The 18,731-nt window shown below is 32.3% G+C and overlaps 1 protein-coding gene across 2 annotated transcripts; it reads right to left on the bottom strand.

The window, feature by feature from the left end:
- Positions 1-443: 443 nt before the first annotated feature.
- On the bottom strand, positions 444-15,798 carry LOC126867189 (solute carrier organic anion transporter family member 74D). Of its 2 annotated transcripts, none has more exons than XM_050621432.1 (8): positions 15,606-15,798; positions 11,946-12,134; positions 7,075-7,500; positions 5,580-5,827; positions 4,772-5,042; positions 4,012-4,207; positions 2,258-2,856; positions 444-966 (listed from the first exon to the last, which is right to left on the bottom strand). In XM_050621432.1, the coding sequence occupies exons 2-8, from the start codon at positions 12,124-12,126 to the stop codon at positions 794-796; spliced, it is 2,094 nt and encodes a 697-aa protein (XP_050477389.1). In that variant the 5' UTR covers positions 12,127-12,134; positions 15,606-15,798; the 3' UTR covers positions 444-793. The 2 variants fall into 2 exon arrangements, with proteins under 2 accessions (XP_050477389.1, XP_050477388.1); XM_050621431.1 differs by having other exon boundaries at positions 11,946-12,139; positions 15,606-15,797.
- Between the last annotated feature and the right edge of the window lie 2,933 nt (positions 15,799-18,731).

Raw genomic sequence — 18,731 nt, forward strand, 5'->3', positions numbered from 1 at the left:
GCTGGAAATGATAATAGTTTTACAATTAAATCGTTTGCCACATAATATTACATTATTAATGCTAATTGATTGATATAGTTTAAACAACCTACTGTTAAAATTTATATATTGAAAATATATTATAAGTTTATAAAAGTTTGATAAAATATATTTTATTAATTATTTCGTTATACATCATTGTACGTTAGCATTACTTTTATGCAACTCGCTTTTTAATGAATATGATTAACTGTTACAAAGGAACAACGCATTTGACGCCAAAATATACATACCTGGTTGTTTTGAGTTCAGTTCGATCAAACGTTTCTGTCTCGTCGAGTATTATAACTTTGTTTGCCATAGATTTAACGAAGAAAGCCCGATTTTCCTCGAAAATCAGTTTTTAATATTTACTTGCACAAGAACATTTAACGATCAAAAGAAAGATCATACACGATCAGAAATTTAATAAAAACTCATGTTTTATTTACAAATAGATAGGAATAACGCTGTACAGTCGTGCAAATATTTTAACAGTCTGGAATGTAATTTAAAAAAGATAAAAACATCAACATTATTTAAATGCTTTGAATTTTACTTTAATTTACAGTCGATCTTTCTAACTAACTATTCGATAGGACACGTGAAATTTATTAAAGATACCCCTATGCAATTTGATATGTAAAATAATATCATTCTAATCGTCGATATTGAGTATGGAATTTTTTTTAATTTACATAACAACGAATAAAACCTAGTGTTTTACGTGGAACATTTTGACTTGTAATCGATAGAAACGATTATTGCTCGTCTTTTAGTTTACATTTCCGTTCATTTCTTTCTTCTTCTCACCGTCGGCAGTTTGTGACGCCTCGTCTTCTCGAATAAATTCGCAGTGTCTGTCGCTTTCTTGGGCGCCGTAAAGATCCAAATTCTTCCCGAGATAACAAACCGCTGCATCGAAAAACACTCCTATTATGGAGAATCCTAAAAAAAGAAAACACATTGTCGTGCAATAACAAAGTACTTCCATGACGAGATCGCTAAAAGTTCAATATGTACAACGAAGATTAACCACATCTTCGACATGAATAAGATAAAACGTATGAATGAAAAACTATGCTAATTTCTAATAACATTTGATGATATTTAATTTGTTCTATTTAAAAAAATTATTTAATTTGTGATATCAGGCTTGCCCAATTATTAACAATCGAAAGTTTACAATTGGATCAGCATCGAATCGTTATGTCACTACATGTGGTATAATTTACACCGTAACGGTATATTTTTAAAGTTCCACCCAGACGAGATAAGATAAAAATTTTAAACTTCTTTATCGCTTATTTGCTACCATTCGAATCTACTATTGTATTTACATTATTTTGTAATAGGTAATAATGTAATCAATGTTTTATGATACTTCCCTGAGTATGATAGAAACTCCTGTATTCCGATATACATAACAGGGAGACGTGTACGTTACAATTATTTTCGTATGGTACACATCAGTATGTTTGATATAATTTTAATCAGGCTTTATCCTTTTTCTAATTTTATACATATATCATAAATATTTATTTAGCGTTCCTGTTGTAAAAATTGAAACGCGTTTGAGTTGAGGGAAGTTGACAAAATTTGACACAGTATATCTTTTCCTATAAGCTCCACCGTAAAGTCTAACATAGTACTCTCAAACAGGCACAATTTAAAAAAAGACATAAATCAAGAGCGAAAATAAAACTTTTCTAATAAGACTTCATTTTCGAGAAAATCAGTTTTTGAAATTTATACGTGTAATTAATGATTTGGTGGGCCTTAGTATACATCTTTCTTTCTAAATATTTAGAAGCATATGCTTACATTTACAAACATGATTAACGTTGCAGTTTACCACTTACTATGCTATTACTAATAATAAGCTTGTTATTGATATGAGCTACTAGTTTCTATTAGTTTATCGATATTAGAGTTAAGTGCGTACGTACCCTTCTGACATATTGCACATTCTGGAAATCAACTGTCTCGAAGATAAAATTTTATTTTTAAGCAACTTAGTTTTCGTTTCCACCTTATTTTACGCTATACTAATCTATTTATTACATTTCACTTTCCACATGTGTCAAATCTTTTCTTACTAAAAGCATGTAACTTCTAAATATAATACTTTTTGTCTCCGTTTCGACTGAATATTCGACAAATTGGATTATCCCTCTGTTGTCCACTTAATCAAGACAATTTATAATACACTGTAGAATTACTACTAATAAACACTTACCTGCTGACGTTATATTAACTAAATACCGGAAGTTTCTTCCATGGTGGAACCAGCAGTTTCCTTTGGTTCCGCAGGACTCCTCCCAAATCAAGCAAGTCGAGTCAATAATGGCTCCGTAAATAATCGGGCCCGGTATCAACGCAAACAAGGAAATGATCATCAGCGTAATACCCTGCGCGAAGCTTTTATCCTTCTTCTCGACGCTGCGATAATTGACCAGCACGTTGCCGATTTTTCCGGAACACGCTAACGTTTGTATGACACAAGTGAGCACCGTGAACAAAAGATAAGGGCGGCTGCAGTCATTCGTGCATGGACCAGCTCTGACTTTGTCAAAATTCATCGCATGTGGATCGTTCACGTAGATCGATTGATTCCTCGGATTGTAATCGGTAGTGTATCCGAAATGACTTTCGAGATCTGGCGTGCTCAGTAAAGGAAGACAACTGCAGTTTCCAAATTCCTTGTCGTTAATTATTGTTCGACAACCAGCATGGCAAGCAGAGAAAAAGGTCGTCTTCGATGATACATGACAGACTGGAGAATATTTAACGCCATCGCAGTTACAGTCGGTGTTGCAACTAAATGTTAGGTTCATCCTGTAACAAAAATGAATTAACAAAATTTTATTCGTATCGATATAACGTTGTAATATAAAGGTGTTAGATAACAATTTCACAGCAATGTATAACTGATTTATAATGTTAGTATACGTTTAGAAATAAGTATGAAAGTTTACCGTGTATTAAATATCATATTTAAATACATAAAGGATATGTCATAGTATCAAGTACAAATCAATTACAGTAAGTACAAATAATGCATAATTAAGTAGAGAAGATATTGTGAAAATGGTATTATAGAAAAAATTATAATATCATAAATATATGTTAATAATTTACTTGTTTTCATATATAGTCGTCTGTTCTATTATTTATATTGCAATGAAGAAATTAGAAACTTATAGGAATTACATTCTTCAATAAAAGTAGCTAGAGAAATTAACTATGTAATTATCAAATTTTAGCTTCAATATCGATTTACACTATGTAATTTCATGTATATCAAATAATACAGCAAACAGTTATCCAGAAGTTCTGAAAAATTATAATTTTTATACTTTCTAATAATTTGTACACGACGAATGCGCACATGATCCTAAAATATATTCCTCGGACCTAGCATTTAATGTTTTTAATATATGTAACTTCAAGACACTGTAACTCATGTAGAATACGTAAAAGTCACATTAAATTGTATAAACAGCGCTCTACATATTAAAAAAGAATAATAACTTACGTTAACAGAGAAGTATAATAAAACCTAAAGAAATGTTTTATCCAATGATTTTTAGAGTATGTAATGCTCTTTACTAAGAATAATTCAAATACTAATTATTTCTATCAGTATACATTTTTATGTCAACATAATAAAGCGACTCTATTCATAATTAATTACAATTATCTTGTTACATATTAGAGCACTACTATATTACAAGATTTTGAGAAATACAGGAGTAATAATAAAATTATCACATTTTCAACACAAAAATTTACAAATGAATTTACAACTTAATTCCTTATAAATCAATCTATAGGTTCTTTCTTATGTTACTTTCCTTTACGCATTACGTTATTCTTAGTGACGGCTTCATGAAATTGTACTTTTCCACTTTCCTTTATTTATAACGGAGCTTTTATTTATAATCTGAGAGTAATGTAAACAATGTTCTATAAGCAAGAAAACGTACTCACTGCATAGTCTCTAAGTTGAGACCCTGAATGCCAGTATCGGAACAACCAAGAAATATAAAGAGTATCTGACCAGCGACGAAACAAATACCGACAAACACATTCCATGCTAACAATGGTCTAGGACCAGGTTTAAATTTGCTAATGATTAATCCAGAAAGCAGAAATCCTAGTACCATACCAACAAGCGATATCGGACCTTAAAATATAAAATCTTATGTTTAATAGCTTTGAGGAATTACATACTTTGGTAATCAATTGCTTTAACCCTTACAGGACTGATGTTTACATATACGCAACTCTGTACATTAATAAATTATCAATTAATCAATTGGCATATCAATCGTTTCTACATTAAAAGTTTCTGTTATATATTATTTTTTCTCAAACAAAATCACTATCTATTATCCTTAATAATCAACAGTTAGAAAGAAATACAGTCTGCAAAATATTATATATCGAGTTGTTGAACAACCAAGAATTAAATTACACAACGTTTCAAACTTTGGCAGACGACTGCATGCCAATGAGTTAAACAATAAATTCATTGTCAACAATCCGATCTTTACATTCTAATGCACAGTATTTGATACATTTGATACATTTTAATACGTTGTGTCTTCTTTACAAAGACATCAGGAAAATCGTGCTTTTATTATTAATAAAAAATCTCGTCTACGCAATCAAAGAAAGATTCAATCCTGAAAGAGTTAAATAACTAACAACAGTTATTTTCAGGACGTAATTTTTTCAAGTGACACACCTGCAATCACAGTACCACCAGCAGCAGATGTGCTGTATTGAACCTCAAGATATTTCGCCAAAAATGTTATGTATGCCGAAGCACCTAACACGTAAAACACTCCGCTTAGATTATTGAAAGTTAGCAGCCAATTTGTTAGCAACCTCATCATCGCTTTCGGAAATTCACGCATAGTTGGAATATATTCACTTTCTAAAGACTTTGTTGGTTCCATCGGCTTCATGTATTGCTCTTGCACAGTTAGGTGCAATTTCAATGGAATACTACCATCCTGAAAAAAATGCATAAAGTATCATTAAATTCTCGACTAAAAGAAAGACGTGTGAACATATGTGAAAGACGTACATATAAAATGTGATCAAATATTTCAAAGTATACCTATACAGAAAATATAGCAAGTAATTCAATTAGTTAATTTTCTTGTTGATATTTCCACTTATCTACTAGACGTATGAGTGAAGATATGATGTTGTAAAATTCTATTATTAAGGGCAATCAGAAATCTTTAGTAAAACTTTACCGTTGCAACCATTACGATTATTATTTTACACGTCACTTTGAAATTGTCCATATTTTTATCTAAAATAGCTATTATGCAAACAACAATTTGCTCCTTTAGTTGTATCACGAATACATAATTACATCATTGTATATTGCACAATTCAACTTGGAAGATTTCAACATTATCGATACGTTTCTGTGCATACGTAAGCTGCATATGTAGACATTGCAAGGTAAGCAAACTATATTGTATTAAATTCGTATTATGCATTGAACGATAAATTCTATAGTATTAATCATATTTCACCTTCTTGGCAGTGTCGATTGCAGTATTTGTTTCTGTCGGTAGATTTCGTGGAAACATTGCTATTAGAATAGCAAACATGCCCATAGTGGCGCCTAGAATAATCCAACCGAGCCACCATGCACCTAACCAGCGTGGATCCTTCTTTGTAATCACAGGATGTAGACTGGGATCTATGTACAAACTGAGACAGCCATAACCCAGTAGGAATCCTATTGCTGGCCCAACAGTTCTCAGAGCAAAGGTGAAACCTGGATAAAGATTAAATAAAAATTAATATTCTTGTGTTCTATAAATCGTACATGGCGCAGATATTTGGGCAATTAATAATAAAAAAATAATTATTCATTATTTCTATTAATTAAATTGGAACATATATGTTCGAGCCTTTTAGAGTTTACGAATTGTATGTAACTTGAATAACATTAATTATAATATTAAATGAAAATATATAATAATTGAGCTTCCTAAAATTTGTTTCAAAATAGAATTAAAAAGACTCAAAATCGAGTAAATAAAATTATCAACCATGCAAGATTGATTCCCAGTAAAATAAAGAATTTATGTTTGTACCTATACTGTGTTGACTGCTAAGATTATTTGGTAAACGAAATATTTGGTAAATATTTATTAAAAGCAACAGAGGGGGAGAGAGTTTCTTCAAGCTTTATTTATAGATATTATTAAAGTTCTCTTTTTTAATGTTTTAAGATTAGCTAGTAGTTGCATTTAGATGCAAAAAAAAATATTTATACATCTTGGAACTTCCTCCCCACGCATCTAAATCAATAATCTTAACTCTGAACAACTGTAGAATTTGGCGATCTATTTACATTTACACGTACATTAAATTATGAAACTTTAATACATTACATTATAATACCTTGTATAGATACACTATTTGAGTCTGATCAGCGTGTACAAATTAATGATAAATCGATGATTAGACCAGTACTTACTACCTTCCTATGAAATCAACCGATTATAAATTCAAATTACCTGTTAAAACACGCATGTCAAAGGTATCTTTTACAATTCATATATATTACTATTATACATACATTTACTATTTGAATATCAAAAATTAAATTTGAAAATAAAAAGCTTACCAAATAACAAGACAGAAATTTTAAGCTGCATAAATGCACACAATGCAAATAATATACAATATACGTATATAGTATCCAAAATATGGTACTTGTTGTGTTATATAATAGATAAAATAATCTTTCATTTTATCTCTGTTCCACCTTTTTCGCTATATTCATAAAAATATGAGTTTGCATAAATATCCATGGTTCGCTTATATCAATAAATATTTACATAGAATAAATAAATAAATATATAAATATAAATATAAATATAAATAAATATATAAATATAAATATAAATAAATATATAAATATAAATAAATAAATAAATAAATAAAATTTATATAAATAAATATTTATATAAATATAATAAAAAAAAATATATAAATAATATAATAGGTAAATACCTAGAAGCATCGGAGTATTCTTCTTTTTGGTATTGTCATCCAGGTACGTCTGACCAAGACCGTAATAGAGAGTGGTACCGATTCCAAGGATAAACTGAGAGAGGAAGACCAAGAGTCGTGGAAGAATGCTGACGTCCAAGAGCGTTTCCTCGTCGCAATGGTCTGGTTTGATGACGCGTGGACAAATTGCTAGATCTTGGGGTATTGTGGTTGCGTTCAGCAGAGTTTGGTCAAGGTACTCCTTCGTTAATGCCAAAGCATCTCGTCCTGGTCCGTACAAGAAGTGTGGAAGAGCGAGGACTAGGCACGAGAAGGCACTAAGACCGACACCAACCGCGATCCATCTTGGACGGTGACCAGAACCTCCGTAGTAGGTTAATATCAGAGATAAAATTTGAGAGATCTCATTGCCAGAAAGGATTAATCCTGAAATAAATTCGGTTCAAATAAATTCATGTGACGTAACTATTTCTTATTTCGTGGTATAAGAAGAGATGCAATGGGAACAATGCTTGATTTTTATTTATGACAATTATCGCACGTGATTGTGTAAACACACGTTTATGTATATCGTATATTATTGTGTACGAAGCTCAAAATTGTAAATTCAATCAACATCATATTAAAGCAAAACTTTAGTAGGTTGAATTATTCTACTCTCTGTAATAGAAAAGTATCAAATTATGATAAGACGAAATGAAGATTAGTTTAGCATATAGCCGATCAAAGTTACAAGGAAGTTATTTGTTGCGCCTGAAACGTTTCGAAAAGTTTCGAAATTATTGTAAATAATTTATAAGATATTAATTATAATGATTTTATAATTAATTATTTTAATTAATTTATATCTTATATCGGTACATTATACAGAAGAAACAGTTTGTTGAATTTCGCGATCTTCTATTAATTAAATTAAACGGACCGAGTTCATTATAGATATTTTTGCAAATATAGCCACCGCTTAAAGATGTTGATATTATAAATGCTCTTTGTGGAATCTGCATTTCTAGAGAAGAATTGCTTAAAATCTCCGAAAAATGATTAGTTAAACAAATTTCTCAATACGTTGAAGGATCAGATGAATATTTTACTCAAATGATTATTATGAGAGATTATTAAAAGAAATGATTATTACGAGAATATTATTTCAAACGATTTGTCGTATAAATAATAGACGTTGCAACTACGAAATGCTAAATTTTTCCAAAATATTTAAAACAAAGTATTACAATTCTCTTGATACATGTCAGAATTCTTCATTTAATTTAACGTAATATCTATGTTTGCCTATGTAAATTAATGTAATATAATGTTTAGTTGTGTAAATTAATGTAGTTACTAATCACCGAAATGGGTTGATGCAACAGAAAAATAAAGTTAAAAAATTAAAAGCATTAATGTAACTAATTAAATTACTGTATAGAGTTTACTTTCAGTTTAAGCATAATATGTATTCATAAAACATTAAGATACAAACTATGTAGACTGTGGAGAATGATTAATCTGAATATTTGCAAGATGTCAAAAAATCATACATCTCTCATACATCTGTATATCATCTTATCCATAGAAAACAATCAAATCAAAAATAATAATTGATATTTTTCATGTCTATCAAGTGTTAAATAACTGTACTTTGATCAAAAAGCTGCGTTTTTTGAACCATAATATCAAATCATAAAGATTAACCACATACGCCAATGGAAATAATATTTTTCTTTTAAGCCGGACATTAGTATGATTCTGTAAATCCTAACTACGACTACTAATATTTCTTCTTCTTTATTTTATACATTTTATTGATTTATTGAAATTCATGATAATATTATAATACGGAGACTTCAACGAAAGAACACAAATGTATAAATCGCATTTTTAGTCTTTTCTTATAGAAGAGCAACTTTACAATAATAAAACAATTTTATTGTTTATTGTTATAATAATTTTAAAATAAAGAAGACACTATTCTATTTCGTTTTTGCATTAAATTCTTGCTATTCTCCAGAACGTTCCAAAAATATTAAATGAAACAGAGAAATATTCTCACATTTTCAGGAAACCGAGTGAATTTATCAACTGTTTGTCAATATATTATCTTCCTAAATTAGACATATTATTCTCATTTTCGACTGTGTTATATTAAGTTATGTACTTATATTACATCAAGTACTCTTTTTTACATAACTGATGGTATTAAAACCAGGAAAATCTGTAAATACGAACTTATTAGCTTTATTTCCTACGATCCTCACATAGAATTTTGTCTAATTATCCATCGTCCTAGTCGTATGGAATATTTGTTTCGTTTCTAAAAAAATCACGGAATTCGACAAAACGTATCGTTTGTATCGTTAACTCCAATGGATATGTACAGATATCGATCGATCGAATCAACGTAATAATACCGACCTCGTAAAACCGCGAAGTCCACCGGCTGAATACTACACGTTCGTGTGCGTAAGAGTTGTATCGATTTCTCACGCAGCCGCTGTAACACGTAATTAATGTTCATCCAATTGCGTGTCCACGATGCAAATAATGTTTCAATCGGTGGGCCAGTTAATAGCCAGGGTGACAAGCGAAACAAACGAGAGTTCTTCGATTCTTTTGCATCATACAATTGTGAGACTCGAACAAAAGAAGATGACAATAAAGGATTAATTTGAAAAATCAAAGCGAGGTCAATTAGATTAACATCATTACACGTGGACTCAGCAATAAGTTTGCGCGATATTCATTACTACTAAGGCTTTTCTTAAGCGAATCGGACATTTTTGTTTTGTTAAATCATTCTTGATAAAATGAAAAATGTAATATATGTAACATCTAATCAATATATATATAAGACACGTAAATAATGCGTACGCATAATATGACACCTATTGCTATTAATCCAATAATCTATATTCAAGGAAATTAATTAAAAATTATATTCGATGATGTTGATATCATTATCTAGTAGAAAATTATGGTTGAATATAAAGAATAATTGAAAAGGAATTGTTGACGCGTTGTCATTGATTGATTTCGCGTGTTAAACGCGGAGCAACTTTAACGGTGGGACGAAATCGAAATTGATAAAATAGCGAAGGAAGACGATGATTATTTCGTATCAGAATTGTTTTATTATCACAATGTCTTTATGGGTTAAAAGTTTGCGCACGAAGCCACCGCTGTATATTTCTTCGGAGACATATTGCTTGGTCGAGAGTTTTATAATAATTAAAATGACCTAAGAATCCTAACGAAAATTAGCGGTAGTAGGGGCAGAGCACGACGACGCGTAATTAGTCGATGAGCGTTAGACGAAGTTTAGACAGGAACAGTTCTATATAATAAATCTACACATACACGGTTTTGACTAATACTAAGCTTCACAGAAGCAGGTTTCAAATGTCTACTAATTCGCAATTCTCTATGCACCTATTTAATACGCTTTCTAACTTTGTCCAATAAAATCAAGCAATAGCAACAATAACAATAAAAAATCAGTAATAAATTTCACCTAATACAAAGTGATTTTCGAAAGTTATAATTATCTAAATTCGAATTATCCAACTACGAATAATTATAACTCAGCTTGCTCGAGCATTATACGTACATTACTTTTAAATAGTATAGGATCATTTTTATCCATCTGCGTTCTATCTTGGCCTAAAAATGAATCGTCCTTTTCAAAGTGCTGTTTGAAAACAGCATATTCTATAACAGTATGTTCGTATGTCTTTATAGTATCCAGCACTCGTTATTCTAACGACAGATTTCTCACTTCTATGATTGCGACACTACTTACTAGACGAACGCACACCGACACGCGATTTATCTTTCGTCGGGGCCGAATGCGTGTACGTGTGCAAATGCAAGTCCAAGTACTTTAATACGACTAGAATCGTAACACTTGGCTACTCGGTATCAGTGACGAGAGAAATCACAGTAAAAATAAGAACCGCGAAATACTCGAATGTTCACAGCTTCCTATATCTCGGACAGATTTTATTATTGTTGCACGAAAGAGTCGGTTTTATGTGATACACCTTACGATAACATAAAATCAGAGAAAATATAATTATTTACGTAGAATTTGTTGAAATTTTGTCCTTAATACATAAGATATTGAAAAACGAAAGGATGTAAAATTTGAAAAAGTCTTGTAAAGTACAATATAATTCAGCATAGGTTCTAGGATCAATATTTCTGTTATAACTTCATATCTTTTTTGGAAGCTTAATAAATTTAGTCCATTCGTTTATAATAGAAAATTGTAATAAAATTTCAATGACAAGTAAAAACTGTACGTTCGTCAGAGAATATGAGACAAGGGAAGGAACATTTAAATATTTCTACATTATACGTCAATTCATAATTTATACAAGTGAATATTCATATGAAAGGAAGACATATTAAACACAGTTTATAAAAAAAGTTGTTTTATATTCTATGTTCCCTTTTATGTTAACGATAACATTTCTTCTTAGATTTCTTTAATATATTTTCAGATCTGCATCATTCCTTGCATTTAACGCGTTATCGAAAAATATATTTTATCCTGATTTTAGCTTCTATATCGATTAAGTATTTTTTACTTCTTCCAGCTGCGACTGTAAATCTTTAACGAATTTAACACTTATTATTTTAACGTCTTGCATACATCTATTTAACAACAATATATCTCATATACCTTGAGATAATAGAACGTTCGATGAAGTACGAGAATAATTATAAACTATCTTAGATATTACTTTTTATTTTAAACCTTGGAATTAATTAATATGATACGTTCGATCATATTACTCCAAAGGCGATAATTATAATTCAGATTATACAGGTAAACGAAACAAGGTGACAGGTTAATAAAGTCAAAAGGTTCTTACCAGTTGTCCGGCTAGGTATCTTAAATCTCTTTTCCAAGGTTGTGAGGGTGACGACGATATAAATAAAGGCCATCGCCTGTACAGTACCGAGGAGCCCGTACACGGCGATGAAATTTTTTGGGGTAGCACGATCTCGTAGCCATCGGGGATAAATCCCACAAACTCCACAACCTTTGCTCATCCCTCCGACTACACTGTAACATTCACATATCTCATTTTTTCGAATTTTTTGGAACATTTTAGAAAATTGTTATAAAATATTTCCTTATCAACATTGTAATGACGATATATAGCATACACCTTGTTAATTACAATCTGATCGAAGAATAAAATACATATCGTATTTCACTTATAATCTGTTAAAAGCTCTTCATTTTGTACAGTAACTTGCAAAAGTATCGTGCCAATATCAATATTAGAAACGAAGAATAAAGATCGAATAATTTTCTGATAACGGTATAACGATAGATCTTTATTACTGATGCAAATTACAGACTAATACTTTGGCATACTACTATAAATCATCAAATATCGCAATAATTTATGTATTTTTGCTTCTTCTTATCAAACAACTAATATAAATCATTTTTGTTTATCTATGTAAAAAATTGTTGCTGTTTATTATATCGTATGACCTGAGTAGAAGAAAATCATATGTCTCGACAAAGATACGAAAAACATGTTCATCATGTTTAAACGTAATTTCAAATATGAAGAGCCTATAAACCACATGTATATGTGTATAGAAATAAAAAGCTAACAAGGTCAATTATAATAATTGCATTAACTTCTCTATAGAACACTTCTCTCTTCCATACAATTCCTTTAGCAGCGATAAGTCTGTTATCTACCGTTATAAACCGTTTTAATCATTTAACGATTAGCAGCGGTCGCTCCACTTATTACCATTTCATTAATCCTTCTTCATTATCATATAAATATATGTATTATCATATAAATTATGTGGCCGCAATGATTCAAAGCGTTGTTTCGACGAATGTATGTGTGCAAATGTTGATTTTATCTATTTCGCTGCATCAAATCTTACATTCTGGTAACGATTAGTCCGAATTTTCGGATATAAGTCACAACAGAATGTTCCTGCGTTAACAAATCTGTTTCAAATAAATAAATTACCTACTTTGAAAAATCTTTAGATATGTTTAGATGTATTCCCCACTCATGATGAATTTTCTCATATTCAATAAATCGTCTAATTGCGACAACACAGAATTGACGAGCGGAGGAACTAAAATAATGATACGCATGGAAAGTAAGCAACACTCTAAAAGCTTCGACATCCTAGCTGTCTTACGCCTCGTAATATTTCAAGTTTACACATTTTTGAAAAAGTTTCTCAACTCGTAAGTATCTTATAGCTGGAATAACCAATGGTTCCTATCCTTTCTGTAATAGGCAATTTCATGAATCAAATTCATAAATAAGCATAGTCAATTTTATCAATGACACTTTCGACACAAGAGCGATATCGCTTTATGATATGCTTATTAATCGACCGTGAATAAAATTCTGAAATACAGCGAAATTGTCATTAGAAAGAGATTAGAAAGAAATTACAAAATTAAGATTAACGAAAGATAATAAATAAAATCAATCATAGAAATACGTGCCTGTGATTACGAAAGTGTTTTGAAGAAGAAATTATTAAAGTTTTGCGTTTGACGCACGAACTGAATTCAGCTCAACGGCGCAACAACCAATTGAATCCAATTCAATTTCTACTACCTTGCAGAAATTCTTCCAGATTATTGTAATGTAAATAAATACAACGCAGAATAAGCGATAAACTCGTTTTTTAAAATTCCTGACTTAGGTCACTTTCGTAATCACCGCCACATATGTGTAATGTATGTTTGATTTTACATTATGAATTCAACGTATGAAAAGTTCGTTGGTAAAATATCTGAAAATTTTGCAAGTTACATACGCGCATAGCGTACACGTTAAAAGCACGCACAAGTGAGACTTAATATCTAATGAGAAATTACAGTAAAATAGAGTAATGCTCAATGTGATTAAATATGTCCAATAATAGCATTCGCAAATCATTCTTAGAAAGATCCGCGATTCGTAAGGAAGATAACAACTTTGCAAACTGAAATTCATATTGTCAAATAATTTGTTTGCTAAATGTTCAGATACTGCGAATGCGTGTCTCGTTGCATAAAGCGATAAAGCGAAATTCGTATATAACATCGTCTAACCGTTAGAAGAATCACTATAATATTACTTTTTTCAGCAAAAAAAAAGGTAATATGTATGTCTCATGTATGCAAATGTCAAAAAGTCAAACGATGTAATGGATTTATTTACCAACGATTTCCTTGGTAATTGTCGAGTGCGCCACGGGCACCTGAGATGATTACGCAATTGCAATTTAACTGGGTATAGATTTCGTTGTGACGCTCGGAGACTGCATTAATACGGAGTTCCAGCCGATTGTTACTTCCGCCTCGTCGTGCCACAAGAAGCACGCAAAGAATCGCGGACCTGACTTTATGATATATTCGCGAGTGAGAAGAAGTCGCAGTACCAGCAACGTTCAACGTAAAAACAAAGATTTCAATTAAAAGCTTGTGCAAAAATTATCAAGGCTTAGTTGACGTTCGTCGTTCGCGATAAAACTGCTAAATAGACAAGAATCGAAAGAGAGAAATGAAAATACAACTGAGAAAAGCTAAATGTTACGATGATGTTCTCAAAAACAATAAAATTCACTGAAATTCATACAGGCTCCATGACGATGACTATGTACTGTAATTAGTAAGTATTGTGAAACGTTACGAGCTTCCGGCATCGGCTATTAATCAAAAGCACGAACATTTTTATATGCGAAACATGCGCGTAATAGAACTATAGGTGTACGAGAAACCGGTAAACAGTTGTGAATGGAAGTAAATGTCGACAAAAAACGTCCATGATGATATAATAGATATAATAGTTATAATGATATAATAGATGATATAATGTAATAACCTAAGATAGTTCTATACCAATCTATAGAGTAAAACGATCAATTTAAAGTAATGTTGATCAACGTAACATATTTATGAAAGAATAGGATGAAAATTCCGCCAAATGAAATATTTAGAGCGAGGAAGAATTGACAAATAGAGCAAAATGAAAAGATGGAAGATTAAAATTGTCATTGTACGAAGAATCTACTGTACGTATCAAATAAATCCAATGAACAATATTGCACACCATAGTACAATAATGATAGATATTTGACTGTCATGTGTAAAAATGACAAAGCTACATTGTTTTTAAACAGTTACGTGAACATCGAATAAAGAACGTAGACGCTATACTATCATCTACTTACTATGATAACCGATAGAATTTTTGTTTCCCAAAAAATCCAATATTCTTATGAAACACAATGTATAAATAATATTATAAATTGTATATAAAAAAACCGTGAGATGCGTTTAACTAAGCTTGTATGCACTGCAATAGAAGCACATGATCGTTTATATACGTACGATGTAATTCGCAAGATATTTTAGCAATTGATTAAATGTGTAATAAAATAGTGTGGAAAAATAAGCGATCCTGATAGAAACATTAGCACTTACAACAGAGAGCACAAAGTATGCAAGAGAAAGCGAAAACACGCGAGAATTCTATTAGTCTCACCTTGACCTTAGGCCACGTGCTTCCGCATGGACTCAGGAAGGACTTCCAGGTCGCGAGTCCTATATGGATCGCGATCCTCGAGTCTTTCCTTGCTCGTGACCTCCCTCGTCCGCCGAGTAACTAAAAAATCACTGAGCGCTATGAGCGCTCTAGTTTACGCGAATAAACGCGGGGTAACTGAGGCTCGCTCTTGTGTCAATGGCAATGCTCCCCTACTACATATTTCTCTATCAAAACGAATAATAAACGGGGCATCATTCAGAAGACGCGTTATCAACGAAGCACCGGTGCTGACATCTCATTATGTTTACCCACGATGACCAGTTGGCACCGATTCCAAAGGTATCTTGAACTACGGTTGGTTGCAGTCTATGCTAAACATACAACGGCCAACGTTCATTGTTTGAACGAGCAAACTTTTCCACTTATTTCTTTGTTTGAGGAAATGAGAAGGGGTACACCTCACCGATTTCAATGAGCTTGAAATATGTTGTCAAAACCAACATTCTGAACAACTTTCTCGCATACATGCAACTGTCGTTCGTTCTTCATTTCCGAGATATTCACAAAAATCTGCGATTAAATTTAATTTCGATTGCGCTTCATACTGGCATACAGGTCGTCACATTTTGATATAGCTCAACCTACACTTAACTCATTGACGCTAGTCATCTTTAATATAAATAAAACAAGATAAATCAGCGGGCTATAGGTTGGAGTAGATTAATATTCGGCCGGTAACGCAAACGTGACTTAATTCTTAGTTCATGCGATTTTGTAGGTGCATGATAAATTCGACTACTACGATTTATTATTATTTATATACAGAGTCCGAATAAAATGTAAGTGCGGGAACGGCGTGACTCGCTGTGTAAAAATAAGAGAAAGATATAGAATAGAACTTTTTCATTTTCGGCTTAGTTTTCGAGATCGAGTTTAGAAATTTATCAAGTATACTTGAACATGGCTAATTTCAGGACAGAACTAAGTAATCGACAGGAGGTCATTCTACGTGTAAAAATATAGTGGAAATATATATGGTATATGGATATCATTAGGTTACGTGTGTTCATTCGGAGAACATGTATACATATGTATTTACTAATTCTGATTATAACTGTTGGAATACAACGATATCAGTCGCATGCGGATAGAGTGTTTGATCATACGGATTCTTCCGTTCGTTGCCCAGCGCCATCCCCACCAGCGTGCGTTCGTGAGATGCACCACGGCAGTTAGCACGTGCATGCTTTTTCAAAAAACGCCGGAAGAAGCGTGAGGATATGGATGGAACATTCTAGATGGGCACGTCGAGAAGCTACTAGAAGGTTCTGTGCCACATGTGACGCCACACAGCACCCACACAGGTCACACTTATTACTGCGTAGAGAGTGGGGCTCTAAACCTTTTCAAGGGCCATGGGTCACTAAGCCAGTCTGTGAATAACTAGCCAACTGTCTACATTCCAGAACGCACATTTATAACTCTCGAAATAATTGTTTAATAAATATCACATTGTATTATTTCAACACAAACATTGTGTCTTCCACAGAATATTAATCCTAATTCCAAGATTAAATTCTAACAGCTTATGGGCCCAGACCCAATGTGCTAGTGTTGAAATAAGTTCGTGACTAAAGTTAATGTTAAACAATTAACATAAAGTATTACAGTGAGGTATAAGTGTATAAGTGTATAAGTGCGGACTAAAGCAAAATAACAATGGCAGGTAGTGCACGTTTCGAGATTCAAATCGAACACAACGAAAACTGTCAACATACCTGGCACAAGCATTTCGGGCATAGAAATATAAACGCGATAAAGCAATTAGAAAACGGCCTTGCGATCGGGATAAAGATAAAGGACTGCGGAATAAGGGAAATTTGCGAGTGCTGTATAAAAGGGAAAATGACGAAAAAATCTTTCCCTAAAGAATCAACGACAAGAACGAGTAGTATTCTGGATCTCATACATACAGATGTTTGTGGCCCAATGCAGACTGCAACTCCAGGTAAGAAACGGTATGCTTTAACTATAATTGATGATTTCAGTAGATTCACAAAAATATATCTGATGGAAACAAAACATGAAACCACGAAATATATTAAAGAATTTGTGCAATCAATGAAAAATCAATTAAATAAGGTACCTAAAGCAATAAGATCAGATCGAGGAAGGGAATACGTCAACAACAACCTGAGGAATTACTTGCATAATGAAGGTATAAAGATTCAATATACAGCAGGATACTCACCGCGGCAAAATGGAGTCGCTGAAAGGAAGAATCGCTCTCTAATAGAAATGGCTAAATGTATGCTTATTGACGCCGACATGGACAAGAAGTACTGGGGTGAGGCAATACACACAGCCAACTAGCTGCAAAATGTCCTACCCACAAAACACACAGGTAAGACGCCGTATGAATTATGGTATTCTAAACTACCTGACGTCAAAAATCTTCGTCCTTTTGGTACTATGGCATATGCACATATACCTCAAGAGTGTCGAAGAAAATTAGACGAGATAGCAGAAAAATTAAGGTTTGTCGGATATTCGGAAGAATCAAAGGCATACAGACTACTCGATACAGCTAAAGATAGAGTAAAGATAAGCCGTAATGTGATCTTTCTTGAAACTCATAAGGAACCCGGGACAGAAGAAATTATTTTTGAAGAACAGACCGTTACTGAAGGTACAGTAAATAAAACAGGAGATAACAATAAGGAAATTATTGAAGAAAAAGGACCCAAAGATGAATCCGAAGATATTCAAGGTTCAGAGCCAAGGCGATCAAAAAGACTAAATAAAGGAATTCCTCCTGATAGGTACATGGGAGCACTAAACATGACAGTTAGCCTAGAAGAGCCAAAGGATCGAAAGGAGGCACTATCAAGGCCAGATGCAGAACTGTGGATAAAGGCGATGGATGAGGAAATGGATTCGCTGAAGAATAACAAGACTTGGGACCTCATGATTCCACCTAAAGAGCGAAAGGTTTAAGTGCAACTAAATTGAATTTTCTGTTACAGAAGTGCAATTTGCAGAATCAATGATCAAGCGACTAATATCGTTGAGGAAGGGTGTTGGAATACAACGATATCAGTCGCATGCGGATAGAGTGTTTGA

This window comes from Bombus huntii, chromosome 6, assembly GCF_024542735.1.
Source record: "Bombus huntii isolate Logan2020A chromosome 6, iyBomHunt1.1, whole genome shotgun sequence".
Taxonomy (NCBI): Eukaryota; Metazoa; Arthropoda; class Insecta; order Hymenoptera; family Apidae; genus Bombus; species Bombus huntii.

What these genes read in the sequence shown, in the direction of transcription:
- LOC126867189 (XM_050621432.1), bottom strand. Translation starts at nt 12,126, where the DNA reads ATGAGCAAAGGTTGTGGAGTTTGTGGGATTTATCCCCGATGGCTACGA. An exon ending in CTCAACTTAGAGACTATGCA is followed by an intron (nt 2,857 to 4,011) that starts GTGAGTACGTTT and finishes TTTTTGTTACAG; the next exon opens with GATGAACCTAACATTTAGTT. An exon ending in AGTTAATATAACGTCAGCAG is followed by an intron (nt 967 to 2,257) that starts GTAAGTGTTTAT and finishes TTCTTTTTTTAG; the next exon opens with GATTCTCCATAATAGGAGTG.